The 18,542-nt window shown below is 28.4% G+C and overlaps 2 protein-coding genes across 6 annotated transcripts; both read right to left on the reverse strand.

Moving 5' to 3' along the window:
* Positions 1-663: 663 nt before the first annotated feature.
* On the reverse strand, positions 664-8,693 carry LOC114127823 (uncharacterized). Of its 3 annotated transcripts, XM_050204904.1 has the most exons (8): positions 6,934-8,693; positions 6,259-6,381; positions 6,015-6,152; positions 3,930-4,126; positions 3,520-3,685; positions 2,198-2,448; positions 1,693-1,801; positions 673-1,279 (listed from the first exon to the last, which is right to left on the reverse strand). In XM_050204904.1, exons 1-8 carry the CDS (start codon positions 7,862-7,864, stop codon positions 1,008-1,010), a joined length of 2,187 nt encoding a protein of 728 aa, XP_050060861.1. In that variant the 5' UTR covers positions 7,865-8,693; the 3' UTR covers positions 673-1,007. The 3 variants fall into 3 exon arrangements, with proteins under 3 accessions (XP_050060862.1, XP_050060861.1, XP_050060863.1); XM_050204906.1 differs by lacking the exon at positions 1,693-1,801 and having other exon boundaries at positions 1,153-1,279; XM_050204905.1 differs by lacking the exons at positions 3,520-3,685; positions 3,930-4,126 and having other exon boundaries at positions 664-1,279.
* A 154-nt stretch (positions 8,694-8,847) lies between these two features.
* On the reverse strand, positions 8,848-18,401 carry LOC114127824 (double-stranded RNA-binding protein Staufen homolog 2). Of its 3 annotated transcripts, none has more exons than XM_027992155.2 (13): positions 18,181-18,401; positions 17,620-17,782; positions 13,809-13,969; positions 13,517-13,715; positions 13,244-13,433; positions 13,088-13,157; positions 12,814-13,009; positions 12,578-12,747; positions 12,052-12,381; positions 11,847-11,990; positions 11,521-11,775; positions 9,908-10,006; positions 8,848-9,729 (listed from the first exon to the last, which is right to left on the reverse strand). In XM_027992155.2, exons 2-13 carry the CDS (start codon positions 17,741-17,743, stop codon positions 9,598-9,600), a joined length of 2,070 nt encoding a protein of 689 aa, XP_027847956.1. In that variant the 5' UTR covers positions 17,744-17,782; positions 18,181-18,401; the 3' UTR covers positions 8,848-9,597. The 3 variants fall into 3 exon arrangements, with proteins under 3 accessions (XP_027847956.1, XP_027847955.1, XP_027847957.1); XM_027992154.2 differs by having other exon boundaries at positions 13,508-13,715; XM_027992156.2 differs by lacking the exon at positions 17,620-17,782 and having other exon boundaries at positions 13,508-13,715; positions 18,181-18,400.
* Between the last annotated feature and the right edge of the window lie 141 nt (positions 18,402-18,542).

Genomic DNA, 18,542 nt, shown 5'->3' on the forward strand with positions numbered 1-18,542 from the left:
TATTTGTTTATCCAAGTTCACTTCTATAATTCTCACCGTCTCCTACTCAACAAAGGCCTCAGTACCTGGCCCCTATTTTATTCAGACTAGACCTGAAGGACTACATAAAAACGTTTTATTTTTAATTATTAATTAATTAATCTGTTTTAAAAACAAACAATTTTTTTTTAAATTATTTGGGTGAAAAAAAATTAAGAGCGTATTTGAGGGAGGCGAAAGGGGCATTCTCCATCACTCGTATTTTTTCTATTTAATACATTGATTTAATAATTAAGTTTGGTACTCACATTTTTATTTATTTACGCGAAAAAAGAAAAATTAGTTTCACCCGCCCCCATGGTTTCGACTCAAATACGTCCTTGAAAAAATGTGCTTATGCCTAATAGGTACTTACGTGTAAATGTAACTAATGGCATTCACTAAAGACGGGTTGTAATTAAGAAAAAAAAGTCAAATGATAAAGTTTTTAATGAAGGTAAATAAATAATGGATAAAAGTATAAAATCATACTTACCGTATAAAATAAAATCTTCGCACAAAAACTGATCCATATATAACAGAATAAATTAATTAGAAGAAGTTAAAATTATAACAGGTCAGACAAAGAAATAATCTATTCAAATTATTATAGTTAATCGTAACACAACACATTAACACGTATGGTTCAGTTAAGGTAATATATTAATAAATAACATTATTCTAGATATATGAAATATAATAAATCACAATAATTAGGCTAATATATATATTTACATTGAAATTCAAACCATTGAGCTATGTTAATTGACGTATATAATATAATGCATAATATTATCTAAATTTAATAATAGTTATACATATAAATTATTTATGTTTATAAATCAAGTGGATTTACATAAATACCTACTAGGTAGGTACAGAATATAATAATTATGCAATATGAAGAAAAGGAAAAATTGTATGTATTACAATAATACGAATAAAATATTTATCAAATAATTATACAAACTTTTTACAAAAATGTAAAGTTAATCAGTCGTACTATTATCACTGGTAACGTGATCATTCTGAATTCGTTCACCAAATTTTTCATGTACGGTATTGAATTTTATTTTTGAATCGACTATTTTAGGTTTAGATTTTTTTTTAAACTTCAAAAGGTTTTTTAATTTACCAGTTTTTTTTTTTATAACACTGCTAATGCTGTCTGGTGTATCTTCCGTTTGAGAAGAAGACAGCACACTGTACTTTTTAGTTTTTTTGAATTTTTTCCTTATTTTCCTTGGAATTATCCTTATACCTGAATCACGTAATAAACATTTTTAATGGTCTTAATAGTCACACGCGCAAATTATATTTGACGAAATATATGAGTTATATATGAGTTTTTATTGTTGGGAGTTATATATGAGTTTTTATTGTTGGAAGCGGGGAAAAAATCACTACCTACAAACCTATAGCCTTGTTATAATTTATAAGCCTTATAAGTCTCGCCCTATATATACACTGAAAATAATGACATAATATACATATTATCAGTAAAAAAGTAAATTAGGTTAGTACTGCTTAGTAGGTATACGCCAAAGCTCTATATAGAATACATAGAAGCTTTTTGTTTCTATACTACATGCCCCCAATACTAAATTTCTGTAATAGAGAATAGTGATAATATATAAATATTATATGTACTATAATATAGTTATACAAACATACTTTTTTCGTTCTCTTCGCGGCAACAAAATACACACGAAATCGCGAGAATTGAACATACCAATAAACAGGCTAAACACGTAACATAATAAATTTTAGGTGAAACTTCTTTCTGAAAATACATACAAATGTTATACGTACAACTGCAGCGAGCCAGATAACTGGTAAGTCGTATAATTATTATATATTATAAATTTTATATACATAAATTTTATTATTATACAGTGTACTTTATGATAAAATTCTCGAGTACACAACTTCGAGAGACCTCCGACGATCATAAGGTATAATATACTGTAATAGCGTGACTTTAATAAGTTTAATATTTATATCGGGTAGGTGATCACATGCATTTTCCAATCCTTATAAGTTATCTAAGTGTAGGAAAGAATCCCCTAGACCTTGATCACATTATTTAAACTGTATCTTTTAGCTATTTTAATGTTATGTTTCTAAATCTTCTATTTGTACGTTATTACCTAATGTAGTACTAGAACCTGGTACTTACCACATAACAACCACTGGAAAAAATATTACGACATTTGATGCACTTCTCCGATCCGGCAACCGGCTGATGGAAACCCTTGACACATTTCAAACATTCGATCGACTTATCCGGACTATAATGGTGTGGTGGACAAGCAGCGCAAAACACCTCCCGAATACCAAAACCCGGTGTACAGGAAACAAACTTTTTCAAATTCATTCGGCTGGAGTCAGGTTCAAAATTTGTGTCAATCAACGACAACTTGGATATTACTAGAAAGAAACAGAAAATATGTAAAATAAGTAAGTGCTCATAGCAAGTAAATAAATAAAATAAAAAAAAGGTAGGCAAGTGGGTTTTTGATGTAATATTAGGTGTCAACTGAATCACTGTATAATGAGTGTGTTAAAATTAAAGTTAGGTAGGTAAAATAATTATTTAAAGTTTAAATTCAATGATATATAATTCAATAATTGTATACGATAAACGATTCTGAGCGGCAAGACGGTCTATAGACAATTTTATTGTTTCAACCTATTTGAAAATGTTAGGTAATTATGTTTTTTGATAAAGCTATTAATTAAGATCGTTTATTTTACTTTTAGTATTACGATAGGTTGATTTAATTTTTTCCAAAATCATTGCATTAATTACATTACCTTTTAGTAATTAGTATTTAATTATTATAATATAAGTAGTATACTAATAATATAACCATATAATTATAATTAATTAACTGGTATATAAACAACTTATAAGGAAAATTTCAATCAGTTTTAATAACTATTAGCTAAAAAAATTAAAAATTTCATAAATTGTTTACAACAAAATAGGTACTTTCACTTTATACATTTTCTTAATTTTGTAAAAATTTGAATTTCAAATGCATATAAAATTAAAATTGTGTCTATATGAATTTTTAATAATTTTAATATAATAAGTCTAATACTAACGCTAACAATATAAAATAAGCAAATTTTCAATATTTTACGTTTGTTCAACGGAGTCATGGATACAACATATTTACATAATATACACCTAAGTTAAATAAGCGTCCTCTTATAATGTATAATATTTAATTTTTTTTCTTTATTAATATTATCTATTTCTACGATTTTATATTTTAATAGCTAAGTTATAATATAAATATTGTTCTTTTTATATACTTTTACACAACTAACTCGAGACCTATTTCATATAGTGTCAACATAGTTTAATCACGCAACGAGGTTTGGCTCAATATTTAATAGGAACGTCTATATAAGTTACCCTTGGCCCTCTCTCTAGCCACTCTTAAATATATACCTTTGTTCGTGTATGTGTTAGAGAGAGTTCATATTTACTTGGAACCGTCAACGTTTTGTTAAGGTTTGAAGCTAAGACACTGGATATTCTTGCCAATAGTTTTTGGTAGCGCTGGGCGATTCGACCTTTCTTACTAGTTCTAATCCGAGCCAAATAATTGGCTTTGTCATTTAGCGTCACTAAGTATTTTATTTCCATCGTTCTCTATTTTAAAATTACAAAATTTGTTTAACATAGTATACCTATTTAATATGTATGTGAATCAAATCCGTAGTGGCTATAAAAGTGCTGTTTTAATATTTTTGAATGGAATATATTAATTTAAAAGAATAAAGTACAATATTCCACCTCAGCAAGCACACTAGAGAATTAATTCACCAGCCCCAGAAATTTGTTTGGTGGACACACCCGACTATCCTGGTATATAATATAATAAATAGATCATTACTTTATCTTCAGCGCATTTTGGTTTTTCGACGATGACATTGCATGCGTACCGTGACGATCCCTCAGGACACAATTCATTACGCATAGAACTGGGTAACTGTTTTTGCACGAGAACCGTTACATCGTGTGTACAACCACCATCACCGCGAGTCTTGTAAACCACTGAGCCGCGGATTTCATAAATGGCTTTTTCGACGGCTTTATAAAATTACGTAAGCACAGACACGTGTAATTATTATAAAGTTATTTATTAGTTTTGGTGAAGAGGAATATTTTTACAATATAACATTACCCCTTTGATATACGACTATATACCAGTTAATCATAATTAAAATACAAATAAGAGTAAGTACCTACATTATACCTATATTATTTATATTATTGGCGTGCGCATGAGAGGCCATATGGCATATGTCATCCCTTGTGGTCTGCGAGATCAGCTGACATTTTGTTCTTTACTCTTTAATTAGGTATAGTTTATAAACCTTTTAAGTTATTATAAACAGAAATCAATTAAAACAATTTTATAGTTAAGCTTACATAATGACGAGTTTAAAAATGTTTATCCTTTTGATCGAAAATTAAAACTGTACTAAAATATCACATAAATTAATTTTATATTAATTTGTAATAAATTTCAATGTTAAAATTATAATTTTACTGATACATTTTGATTATTGTTTCGTGGTTTTTGTAATTGTGTGAAAATTAATTTTTAAAAATTTTGATTTATACCTTTTTGAAGGGAGTTAAAAATTGAGTTATATTGAAATATACTAGCATCCTCTACGAAAAAAATCTGCGCACCTCTATGATAATATATATATATATAGGGAGTAAGAAAAAAATCAAACTACAGAAAGGTATAAAAAACTAGTTATGTAATTTTTGCTACGCCAGCTTTTTTTGTTACATTCAGTACAAGTTATATATTTATAAAATTAAAAGTAGTATACTTAGTAGGTACCTATTTAATAAATATATATTTGTATATATTTTTTTTATTACATATATATATATATATATATTTGAATGATCAAAGTACTGTTTTTGAGTATGTGTGCTTAATTAAAGTGAAAAACAATAAGTTCATATTAATCAAATTAATATTACACTATTATACTATAAAAGCAAGTCCCGATTTTTTATAGCACTCACATCCAAATCCACACCGTTCAACGTATCGTCACCTAAATTTTTTACTGTTATACCTGACAGTTAGCTGGAAGTTTTAGAACCACTTTTGTTAAGAAACATGTCTAATATTTTGACATTTTCAGATTTGTATACAGAAATATGTTATTCGTATCTAAACACACTATATTTAGTGTGAAAACGAAAGTTTTACAACGAGTTACACAAAATAAGTTTTGTGTCTCTGCTGTAAAATTTGAATTTCGACGTATATGTATTATATATATTATAATATATTAAAATAATTGTTTAAAGTGTACCTATATAGTTAAGCAATCGCCCACAACCCGTCTCAAAATGTGTGTATATAGAATCGACGATGAATTAATTATTATTGTCGATGTATATGATATGTGGCAATGGCTCAGTACTTTGAACGGTCCTGCGAGGTTTGAAGTATAAGTTACTGCGTTCTAACTACGACTGGCGTACTTAATCTTGAGACTCAAGTATTGGTTAAGATACGTTAAAACGCATCCAATAATAATAATAACCAATAGAAAAGTAGTATATTAAGTCAGTAGCGCTGATTGGCTGTACGACGCGAAAACCCACAAAATGCCCAATGTTTTTGTTTAATAATCATAATTATTGTTATTTATATAAAGACATTATAATATTATATAATGATATTAATGTGAGAAAAAATTGTTTTTATTAACTATAAGTATATTTATGAAAATTTAAATACACCTTAAATTATTATTACTTTGCGTAGGTATTACTGTATTAGGTAAGTACCTATGTACTTAATAACCTATAATCGAAATAACTATAAGACAAAGATATAGCCCCACAATTTGCAAATAACCATCCACGGGGATGGAGCACGCGGATGACAGCTAGTATACCTATCAATAATCGTAATTCATATTATCATCATAATGCGTACCTACAACGTAATGCTTGTAGGAAGTGCCATTTTTAGAATCTCCGACCATCTTTGGTATGCAAGTGTAATTTTTACTGTCTCCAGGTTCCAACCCCAATATCAATAATATATTTGTATCTGTGCCGACGACCGTAGAATCTTATAAAAAAACATGTTGTATTGCAATTCGTATATAGTAAAAAGTATGAAGTAATTATTTAACCAATACCAACAATATGTATTGAATAGTTTTACACATACTTACTAGTTTTATGTTTATCCTTTTTAAAGTCCCATTTGAACGCATTCATTTTTGTTCCGTTACCGTTGATCACACATGGGACTTTGGCGTCGTTTCCCACCAAGCCGTATTGCACTGCGTAATGATCTAAAAAGAGATTTCGGATAAAATATAGGTACGTTTAGATAAAAAGAAGCCCTTATTGGAGCAGGAAAATAAAAATATCAATAAATTGTGAAATCGTCGAGGAAAGAATAAGGACAATATTCTGTAGGATATTATATTCTATAGACATTGTATTCTTTAAACGGCTAAAATATTAAAATCAATAATTTGACAATTCTATTGCAGTATTGCTGAATATAACACTAGTCATTACTCATTAATAATGGACAAATGGTGGATTATAGATCTAAAGTTTTGAAAAAATTGTCAGTTTACGTCGTCCGAATTTAATTCTAAAAAAAACATTTATATTCGGTAGACTTTTGTCCGCCGATCGTATGGAACACAAAAGGAATTAAATCTTACTTAATTTTCAACTGTAAATTGATAACTTTAACATTAAAAATAGCAAGTACGATATAGACGTTTGCTGCTTTTATTTACGCTTTAGTACAATTTATTAAATTCCGAAGCCTCGTCAGAAAAAAATTTGACCCACGCCCGAATCCTCTCCTCTCGGGTATAACGCCTTACCGTCGGACGACTTCTCCAGTCGGTAGTTGACGACGTCGTCAAAATCTACTTCTTTCCACGAGGGAACGGCCGGCACATCTGCGGCCTTCTTCTCGACGTGGACGCCGACACCACCGCGGCCACGGCCCCCGCCGCTCTTGCCGCCGTTTCGCTCGACCACCACGTCGGCCGAAACAGTCGCGGGGACGGCGGCCATCGTGGACGCGGTCGTCCCACTAAGGCCGCCGGCCGCGGCGACGGGATACACGAGAAACGCCGTCGGGACTGACTTGAACGAATGACAATTCAACGGCACCGCGGCGGCCGCGTCGTCTTCGTCGTCGACCGTTTCGTCCAACCGTTGGACGATCAGATCCAAGAAATCGGTCATAAAACACACGCAAGCTCGTCCTTTGTTGGCCGACACGCACTCGTCTTCGGTGCTGAACAGGATTCTAGCGGCGACGGTGGATTTCGTGGCAGTGGATTTCGCGACGGAGGATTTCGCGGTTTTCGGACTTCCGCTGTCGATGTAGTCGTAGCTGGTCACTTGTTCCGGCGTGTCCGCGCCGCCTATGTCCTTCGGGCGGTGGGTGACGCGACGGCGCGCCGCGGGCCTTTTGTCGATGTCGTTCGGCCGACGACGGAGAAAGCCGGTGGAAAATCGGGACCGCCACGACACGGTAGGTTTCGTCGTCGGTGACGCTGCCGGCCGACCCGTGGACGAGTCCACCTCCATTTCCTTCTGCCACCGTCGGAGGTGCCTCAAATCCGATCTTTCGTCGGCCGAGCTGCCGCGGTCGAACTGCGACAGCGGTTCGTCGTCCTGTCCGGCGGTGATCACGAACTCGGCCGCCGCAGGCATGCACCACTCGCCGCCCATCGTCGCGATCAGTATCGATAGGTTCAACCAAAACATTATGCTGCAGTGTAAACCGTGTTCGAATATCATCGGATTTTATCCGACGAAAAAAAAACGAAATCTATTTCGTCGTATCCAAAATAACCGCATGACAGTTATTGTCGTTCTCGCGTGTAATGATATACCGTAGATATACACCGTTGTGATTATGACTCAAATCCGCCACCTTGCTGCAGTCTTTATGTAAAATTCGTAATTGCAATAAATTCTAAACGCGATATTATTGTTTGATAGTTTCCATAGTTTTTAGTTGTTCCTGCGTGTCTACAAATTGTATTAAAAAAAAAAAAAAAAATCATGAAAGGATCTATAACACATATTGTCTCCAAGTATGGTACTGGTACTGCCAATCCTAAACTGTGAATCCGCACATCTTAGTGGAGTAAGAAAATCATCATTTGCTTATAATCAACTTTTTTATTGTCTTTTGAAGTGCAACTCTTAATGAAATTGAGTAGTTACCTATATAAACAAAATTTAACGATTTTTGTTACACTAATTTTAAGTTAATTGAACAATGTCCCTACTATTCATGATGTACTTAGATATATAGGTATTAGGTAGGTCTTGACTTATTACGTAAATAATGTAACATTATATTAAAAATGTGATTATTTCAGTAAAAATGTATTGCCCATACCACTATATTATTAATAACCAGTATAAACAAATTACAAAATATCAGAGTTTCAGAAATAAAAGTTAACATAATGTTTTAGCCTAGAAATAATTTTTAATTATATTGATTTATTGATCATCGAAATCAAATTCATACATAATTTTAAAGTAGTCTACTCAATGAAGAGGTAAACTAAAACTATACAATACAACAATTTTCTAGTTTTATTAAAATCAACACAACATTGTTGCTTTGAGGACAAGTATGCAGTATATAAAAAAAGGTAAAAAACCATTATCTAACATCTAAACATCTAGCCATTATAAAATTTCCAATATTTAAGTGATATTATGTGAATAGTATTTTTCAATGTTAAATAATAAATACAAATATATTAAATAGCAAATTTTTTTTAATGATTTTACACTAAAAGCAAAACTAAAAAAATAAAAGAGGACAGTAACAATTTACAAACGTTATACAAGCATAATGGCTGTAATGAATAATAAAATAAACACGTGTAATATTATTGTGTTTATCTTTAGTATATATAATACTCAGGGACAAAATGCTTAATAACTGTAATTATAACACTTTAAAGTCATATTTCAAAATATACTTGGAACATTACACCTACTAGAAAATTAAAAAAAAAATAAACATAATGGAAATACTTATGTGTAAATCAATATGATTCAAGTTATACAAAAAAAAAAAGAAAAAGAATTGTAACAAAAAAAAGCATAAAAAAAGTAGAAAATGATAATTTTTATCATAAATGAAAAAAAAAAAAATTAATAATGTGACAATAAGTTATAATTTTATAGAAATTATATACTCAGATAAGTAAATGTGTTGTATTAATACACATAAAAAGACTTAAAATTTATAAGTTTGAGTCAATATAAATTATTTTTATTTAAGTGGCCAAAACGTAGTTTTAAAAATTTAAAAATATTTTATCATAGTATGGTTAAACAATTAATTTTAAAAGTACTTCTTTTTTAAATAAAAAAAAAAAATCAACTACCTATAACCAATTATTTTTTAAACAACAAATTTAACAAATATCAAGGAAACTACGTTTTTACCAGTTAACTAAACAAATAAACATAACTAATACATATCCAAAAGAGGAGAATGATTAACTAAGCCTAGTAATAGGATTACTATTGTAATGATTTTGCTGAATAGAAAATCCATTCACAGGTCCTTGTTGTGTTGGTTCTGCTGGAATATTAAGGTTTACCAAGGAGCTGATGGCATTTAGCGCAGCCTAAAATAATATGAAACAAGATAGTAATTAATATGAGAGTAATTTTTTTGCAAAAATCAGATTTATGGTTAATAAAATATCATACTGATATCTAATAAGAATATTTTTGTGATTAGTTGGCAATTTAGCTCTTGATAAAGTTATATAATATTTATTAATTATAACAGAATACACTCACAGCATTACGAGAATTTTCCAAAGTAGAACCAGAGCCTTGGCAGATCTGTGGAGGCATTGTTGATAGGGAAACTAATGTCAGGTAATCTTTATGGTTCCCCTAAAATGATATAAATATTGTAAGAATAACAATAAAATGTTAGCCATTTAATAAGTTACAAGATTAAATAGATTTAATATCATACGTGCAGCAATCAGTAATAATTTATTAATTGATAATAAATTATAGCCAATAGCATTAAATATACACTGTACAGTTATATAGATAATTTATTATGGTCTAGGCAGTCTGCACAATTTTAAGAAGATGATATTTATAAATTGACTAGGTTATAGTGTAATATAAGTAAATATCATAATTTATAAGTCATAACTGTTAACCAAAGTTGATTATTTTAGATTAAATAATAATATAAAGTATACAGTTTTATTTTTTAACAGGTAGAAATGTTAAAAACATTTATTATTATAGTTTAAGCTATTAAATAAGTTTTACATGTACAACATAAGGCATCATAGTAAAACTATATTTTTGCAAATAAGTTATTTGTATCTTCTATGTTTTTACTAGTCATATATACTTAGATTATTCAATTTGTAATAGTTAGTGGTAAAAAATATATAAAATATTTTAATTTTCATAGCAAAGAACAGACAACTAAATACAAGGTTTCTCAGAAATATTTCATCTTATAACAAAAAAAAAAAATATTAAAAACTGTGTATTAAATAAAATTATCTTAAAAATATTTAAGTGGAAAAATTATTTTAATAAAATTTTGTTTTTGCGATTTTAACTATATTTTATATATTTTTAAACAAAAAAAAAACAATTTTATTAATTACTAAATATTATTAGTGGATAATTTAAGTTTTTAGCATGTATTATTGTATGTTATAGTATAAAATATCACATTTACATTTTAAAATGCAATGTTTTTGGCAAAAAATAATTCAACTTACTGTATGACTATTACAACAATACATTACTTTAATAGCAATATAAATATATTAATAAAATATACTTAATAACATAGTCTGACAGACCACCTTAGCTCAGAATAGTTATTTGTATGCAATGATTTAAAACAAAACTTAACACTTATATTATAGTGATTTACTTGTCAATAGTAAATCACACTTAACGCTTACCATATAGCAGTGTTACCTACTTTCCTCTACTTTTAATTTTCATTATCTTGTTATAGAATAGAAAGAATTATAAAAAGTATTAATGTAGCATGTCCCTTAATTTAAATTAAGTCTAGATGATACATCACAATTTCTGGTATAATTTATTGTTTTAAATTAAATAAAATGTATTACAAGATGTTATCCTGTAATCAATAAGATATGTAAAGCAGCCAAGTATCCAATATTTTATTTCTATATACTGATTGTTAGTATTATGTTGGTCAACATAAAATTTCAAGGTTGACTGATAAATCATATAATTACAACTGAATTTATATTAACAAATAAAGAAAAGGCTAAAAATAATAAAATGCTTGTTGGTTAATTTGATAGAATAAAATTTTGAAATATTATCATCAACGCTAATGGCTATATTCTACTATCTTAAAATTAAAATGAATTAAAATTGTAATTAAATACCTTTGGGAACTCAGAGTACTGCACTTTAAAACCTAACATTTGTGAAAAATAATCCAATTGTTGAGTAGGCTGGAAATTAATGACTGAAAAATCATTGGCCATATTACTAGCGACTGACACCAAAGGAACTCCATCGTTTCCTTGACTAGGTTTATTAGTTATGGATGTGTCAGGGGATACAAGTAAAACACCAGGAGCAATTTGTCGTCCATTTTTTCGCGGGCTGTCAATATTTGCTTTGTTTTCATTACTTGCCTAAAATTAAATTAATTAATTATTTAATACTTATATTATACAATTTAAGTAAATATAACATTAGAATTTACCAAAGGTAAATCGTTATTTTTAATAGAACGTCTTTTAAGTTCACTTTCATAACCCATTTCCACCAATAGGTTTTCCGCTGCATTACGTTTAGCATCTTTTTTATTAGGTCCTTTGCCCAATGCGGAATTCTGTCCAACTGAAACCTAAAATTTACCAATAAGTAATTAACTATGCTTTAAATTTCTTTTCTGAGTAAATACTTACTTCAAAAATAAATTCTTTTTTGCGATTTGTATGTATAATATCTTCCTTAAGAACATATAATGGTTCCTTTTCTTTTTTTGTTGCTTGAATTTTAAAAAGTTTAGCTACCGGATCAGTATCTTCTGTTTTATAATTCATCACGGGTTCAATATTTTCAGAGTCTTGAGGTTTGGTTTCTTTGATAAGATTTTTATTTTTTTTCCTAGGCATTTTATAACGATTTTTTGTCGGTAATGGAAGTGTTGGAGAATTATTATCATCTACTAAAAGAGATTCATTTGCTTCTTTCAAAGTTTGAAGCATTTTTTCTGCTGCACGGCGTTTTGAAATCTAAATAATATAATATAACTATTATTTCTCTAAATATATTTGCATAGTAAATTATATAATTTAATATTTATTTACATATTTTCTTATTTATATTGCTTTTTACTTTATTAAATAATAATTTTAATTATAAGAATACTTTATAAGTATAAAATGTCAATTATTTTATATAAAATAAATGTGAAAACAAAAATATTACTTTTTTTCCGTTTCCTTCACCAGTAGCATTGTAAGTGCCAACTGTACATTTAGTGATATAAGTTTTCATATGTGGTAATCCATCTTCCTTTAAGACTTCAAATTTGATAGGTAGCTTCATTTTTAAAGCTACTTCATAAACTTGTGAAATTACTGATTTTGAATCTCCAGCTATAAATACAATAATTCAAATAATGTTTAACAAACACAAAAGTATTAATAACTTTTTAAACATACATTTTAAAACTTCTTTGATGTTTTCATTTTTTTCTTCATTTTTAATTTGTGTTAATGCTTTCAATGCAGCATCATGTCTTGCTGCTTGATTAGTATTACCATGTCCAATAAACTCATGTTTACCAATTTGAAGTTTAACTTTATAAACACCTACAGGTTTGACTTCAGGCTTAATATAATTATTTGGCGGAGGAACCTATAATATTATTAAAATAAAAAAAAGAATAAAACATTTATTCATAAAAAAAATTATTTTTACTAGGAAAAAAATAACCTGAGAAACATTGAAACGTGTATTATAGAAGTTTGGTACATATGGCATACATCGGGGTCCGCCTCTAGTACTGTAAGAAATCAAATATATTTAAAATAATTTGACGTACATATACTTAATTTAAAAATAATGTGTCTAATCAAAATTTGTTTTTACACTAAATTATTAAAGTTATTAAAAGGTCCAGTTGTTCTTGTATGTGAGTAAATTTCTGGTCTGAAACCATTATACTGATTAACTGGTGGTGGTGCTGGTAAATATTGAGGTGTTTCAATAACAGTATAGATTGTTTGTTCTCCACGTTTCATTGCCAATGCATTTAGCTCCACAGTTGGAGTAATATTATCTATAAATACAAAATGTACAAGTTAATGTTAGTTATTTTATGAAAACTACTTTTGGCAGTATAATTTGTATTACTATAATGACCAGAAGCTTTTAATTTCATTTTAGTCTGTGGTTGGTTATAAGTGGTTTTTGATAAAGCAAGAGCAGCTGCAGCATGTTGAGCTTTTTTAATACTCATTGCATCAGCATTGTACTCTTCGTTTCCTAACTGTAAAGTAACAGTAAATTTTTTCTTATGTGGTGGCCCTTGTTCATTTGTCAGCTTATACTGATGCTTAATCTGTTTAGAATTTAAATAAATAAACAAGTATTTTATATTCTTACTAAAAAAGTATAGATAAGTATAGATGCATTTAAAATAAAAAAATGATACCTTATTAAATCTTGCTAACTCATTAACAAGACACATAGGGGTTTTATCCTTATCAATGGATGTACTGTTTTCTGCTGAATAATCATTTTGTAACAATGAATTCAATTGTGAATATGAATTTCTCTCTGAATTTAGTACTAGTGCACCAGCCATCAGATAGCCTGAAATATTATAATATGATTAGAAAACAAATAAATGCATACAAAAATATCAGATTAAAATAAACACAAATATAGATACATAAAATATTTACTTATTTTTTTTTGTATTATTAGTTTTTTTATAATCAAAAACAATAATTTTTACAAACATACCCTTTGTTAAGAATTAAGGAATTAATCATGACATAAAACATTTTATATAAAAAACAATTCTGAGCGAAAACTGTCTTTAAGCATATTATATTACAAGATAATATGATATATTTATATTGCTATTAAAGTAATGAACTTTAATAATACAGTTGGATAAATTAATTTTTGCCACTAACATTCTATTTGAAAATGTCATTATGAGTATAAAATATTATAATATACATTAAAATTTAGTACTCATCAATTATTTAAAAATACAACAAAATACTTAAACCGTTATAATTTATTTAAAATGTCTATAAAAAACTGCGCCGATAATATATTTTTTTGTTTCATTATGAACTGCTGATGAAGAACATAATATTATATATTTTATTATATACCTATTATATTTTTATATTAGGTATATACCTTAATTATGAAAATTTAATATTCAATGAATTTTTAACTATAAGATTTGCACATTTTTGTGATTTTATTAAAATTAAAATTTTAAATGTATATAAAAAATATACATACATAATATTTAAAGTAGTACTATGATATTACCTTTATATATTTTTTATCGGTTATTTTGAAAAGTATTGGCAGTTTTTTACTTATTTTAGTCCCCTAAAGTATAAAATAGATCCAATTTTTAATTAGAAATCACTCATAATGTTATTTTAAATTACCCAAATCAATAATGGATAGAATAAAAATCAAATCATTGTAAAATCAACACATTTATTGTATTCGCTCAGAATCTTAAAGCTTTTTGCTATACAAGGAAAGTAAATTGTATTAAAATAAAAATGTTAAAAAATAAATTATTAAATGTTAGTGATGTTAAATCAATCAATATAATTCAAGCAGTAAGCAACAGATATTTACACAATGTTACTTATGTTTTCAGTATTAAATTTCTCCAATTACAATACAACAAACATTGTTCTCTATATTTATATGAGAGGTTAGGTTAGGTGACATTTTTCATTTTACATATACTAGATTAAAATTACTAATTATCAAATTAAAAAAAAGGAAATTTATTTTATTTTACTTTATGACACCATGGTACGTATAATGATATTCTGTACGTTTTTTATTAAATACATTAATTTGAAAGCAAAGTTCTTTCATCATAGAATGCAATTGTTTAGTATTCATTTTCAAGTTAGATTCATTAAAACTCAATAAGTTTGTTTTCTATTAATTTGATGATTGGTAAATATTCTTCAAATTTTAACTTTGATAAAAATGCTGAACAAGATTTCTAAGGAAAAACAATACATCAATATGATACAACATCTTTATAAATAGGTACAATATTTGTTAATTAAATTAAATGTTAATCCAAAAGCAGAACACTTGTTTTAACTTTTTTCTTATAAAACTAACTATATTTGAATGGTATTATAAAAAAATAAAACCACCCTTACTGACTGGATTAACAATTTTAATCTTTTCAGACTATCCATTAAAAAATAAAGATTTATAATTGCAATATATAAACTAGGTTATAACTTATTATTCTCAAAAACTAGTTATAAAGGCAATATAAAATAACTAGCACTAATACATAGATACACATTCAATAATATTAGACTAGACCGAGGTAGAATAAAATACGGACGGATAGTGTTACGTCACAAATGTTATAAATCCTTATCAAATGTCTCAATTGGATCCAAACAAATATTTCGTACTAGGTATATGAAAAACATATACTTTTAGAAAATTTGAACAAAATTTTAGTTTAAACTTTCAATTTACACGATTTTTCATTAAACTAACTATGCACAGTGCATTAGTAGGTACCCATAAACCTTAAGAAATAAACAATTCTGCTTAAACAATGTGTAAAATGTTAATTTAAGCGATATTTTTACATTGTAATAGCTTTTGTTTGGATCCAACGGATCCATTGATAAGATTTATACGTATGATAAGAACGTGTATGACGTAAGCACTATCCGTCCGTATTGTGTTCTAAATTAGGATATGAAGAATTCAACAAGTTAAATCCTAAAATAAGATATGAAAATATTGCAAATTAGTCAAAGGATAACATCAAAATTGAATACCGAATAACAGAATAATTAATTTTATGACTGAACTTTGTAATAGTTATAAATATTAGATCATATATTGAACATAGTATATACCAGATACCTATAATATCAATGTTTTTGCAATATTTTATAAAATTGCTATTACCAAGTCAAATGGTGTATTAGAATAAAGATAATTAACTGAATAATAAATATTTACCTCGATATTTATTATACAGATCAATAAACAAATACTAATCTAAAAATGTCAATACGAAAAAAAAAATGGTTATAAAAACAATCAGAATTAATCAATATTGATATTAATAATTATTTTGCCAATCTTACCAGAAAATTAATTAGATAAAATTTAACATTTTAGAAGAATAGTATAGGTATAAGTATCTATTTGATTAAAACGAGCACGGATGCCTATTGTCAAAATACCAACTATTTCACAATACACTTATCACAAAAAATTGAAATAACAACATATAATTAGGTACACATTTACATTCAATAAAGAGATTCTTTCTATGATAAATAAACATTGTGTTAAAACATAAATATATTAAAACTATTTAAATTCTAATTTATGCATAATATTACATGTAAACATTAATAAATTACTGTATATTTTAAATTAAATTAAATTACTTAGGAATATTTTAGAAATAACTGTTTATAATAAATTTATAGTAAATTAAATATAATATTATAAATTAAAATCTATTTTAATTTATTAAATGGTTCTCTTAAATTTTAAACCTAATTGAATTTTATATATAATTGACTACAATTATTATGTTTTTCAATAAATCAAGTCTAGGCTTTCTTATAGCATAATATTTTATCAAATATAAAACTAATATAAAAAAATTATATAGGTACCAAATAATTATTGAAATTATGGGAATGGTAAAGTTTATAAATAGGTAGGCTTAATAAACTGATCACATCATAAAAAATAAATTAAATAAGTACTTTAACCCAACATGTTAAGAAACATTTTGTAAGATTTAAGCTCAAACATTTAGATATACTTGAAATTAATGAAGAACTATAAAAAAAAAAAAAAATAGTAATGCAATGATCTCTGAAATATATTTTTAAACCACAAAATACAACACAATTTTTTTGATATTGAACCATTCACAAATTCATAATTATTGATTTTTTTTACAAAAATTTAAATAAATTTTTAGTTGTTCACTGAGATTATAAACTAAAATATACAAAATATACAAAATTTGAAAATCAAAAAATTAAAAACGTTACTAAATCATGAATAGGTACTGTAAAACATTACCTGAAGAATGGTTCATTAAAAAAAAAAAAACATGAATAAGATTTACAAGCGAAATTGAACGGTTGTTCAATTGAAAAAAATTGCCCACAATTTCAAATGCTGTTTAGCTCAGCAAACACATACAGAAGAACCCAGGCATGGTCATAGAAAATTACCTTCAACACATGTTGATAAACCAAAAATATCTGTAAGCTCTTCTAAATCAACAAATTCTTTGTAGACCAAACCGCTAGAGCTAGCGGCAAGTAGGACATGAATAATCACTACTAACCGTTTCATTGTCTTGTCACTAACACGATGGTGTATAATCCGCTCAGCCTACACAGAGAAAAACGCATAATACTTGTATAATTACAATCAGTGGCGTACACAGAAATTTCAAATGGATTGGAATTATATAATATATTATTATAGGTATTATAGACGTTCAATAAAATATTTTCGGCACGTCAAACATGGGAAAAACCCATAAAAAACCCACGGAGAGTGTACGCCACTGGTTACAGCCGTTGTGGGAGACCTCAAAAACAAAAGGAAACTCTTCGTCTCGTCCGATATCAGCACACCGTAAGTTCGGACCTGTTACGCGAGGTAAGTAGCACACGGCGGGACACTGCCCTAGTTTCGTGTGCGCCGCAAAAAACGGCCGGCGCGTATGCTGCAACGCGGCTTCGTGTATTGGCGCGGTGCGCCCGTAAACGGTTTTTCACACTTACCTAACCACGGACGTTGACGGCAAACGGATTGGTTTCGTTTGCGAAAAGCGCGGCCGGCGCTAACGCAGATGGTAGCGAGGTCCTGACAAAACGGTGAAAAAAAAAATTGAACCGAACAATTAAACCGCGACTGACGATAAGCAACGACGGACCGCAGCAGCTGTAGGCGTCTGACGAGCGTTAACTAGCTTGTAGTGACTGACTGGAGTGTGTGCTCGTTTCTGCAGCGGAACCGCGTAGGCGTTCGTTAACGATAGATAAGAAACAATAAAACAATACCGGATCGGTAACCACGACCGCGGTTTACCGCTGTTCACAACAGACATTTTTATCAGTTTTCATCGCTTATCACACCGTCGGCT

Source organism: Aphis gossypii, chromosome 3 (genome assembly GCF_020184175.1).
Source record: "Aphis gossypii isolate Hap1 chromosome 3, ASM2018417v2, whole genome shotgun sequence".
NCBI lineage: Eukaryota > Metazoa > Arthropoda > Insecta > Hemiptera > Aphididae > Aphis > Aphis gossypii.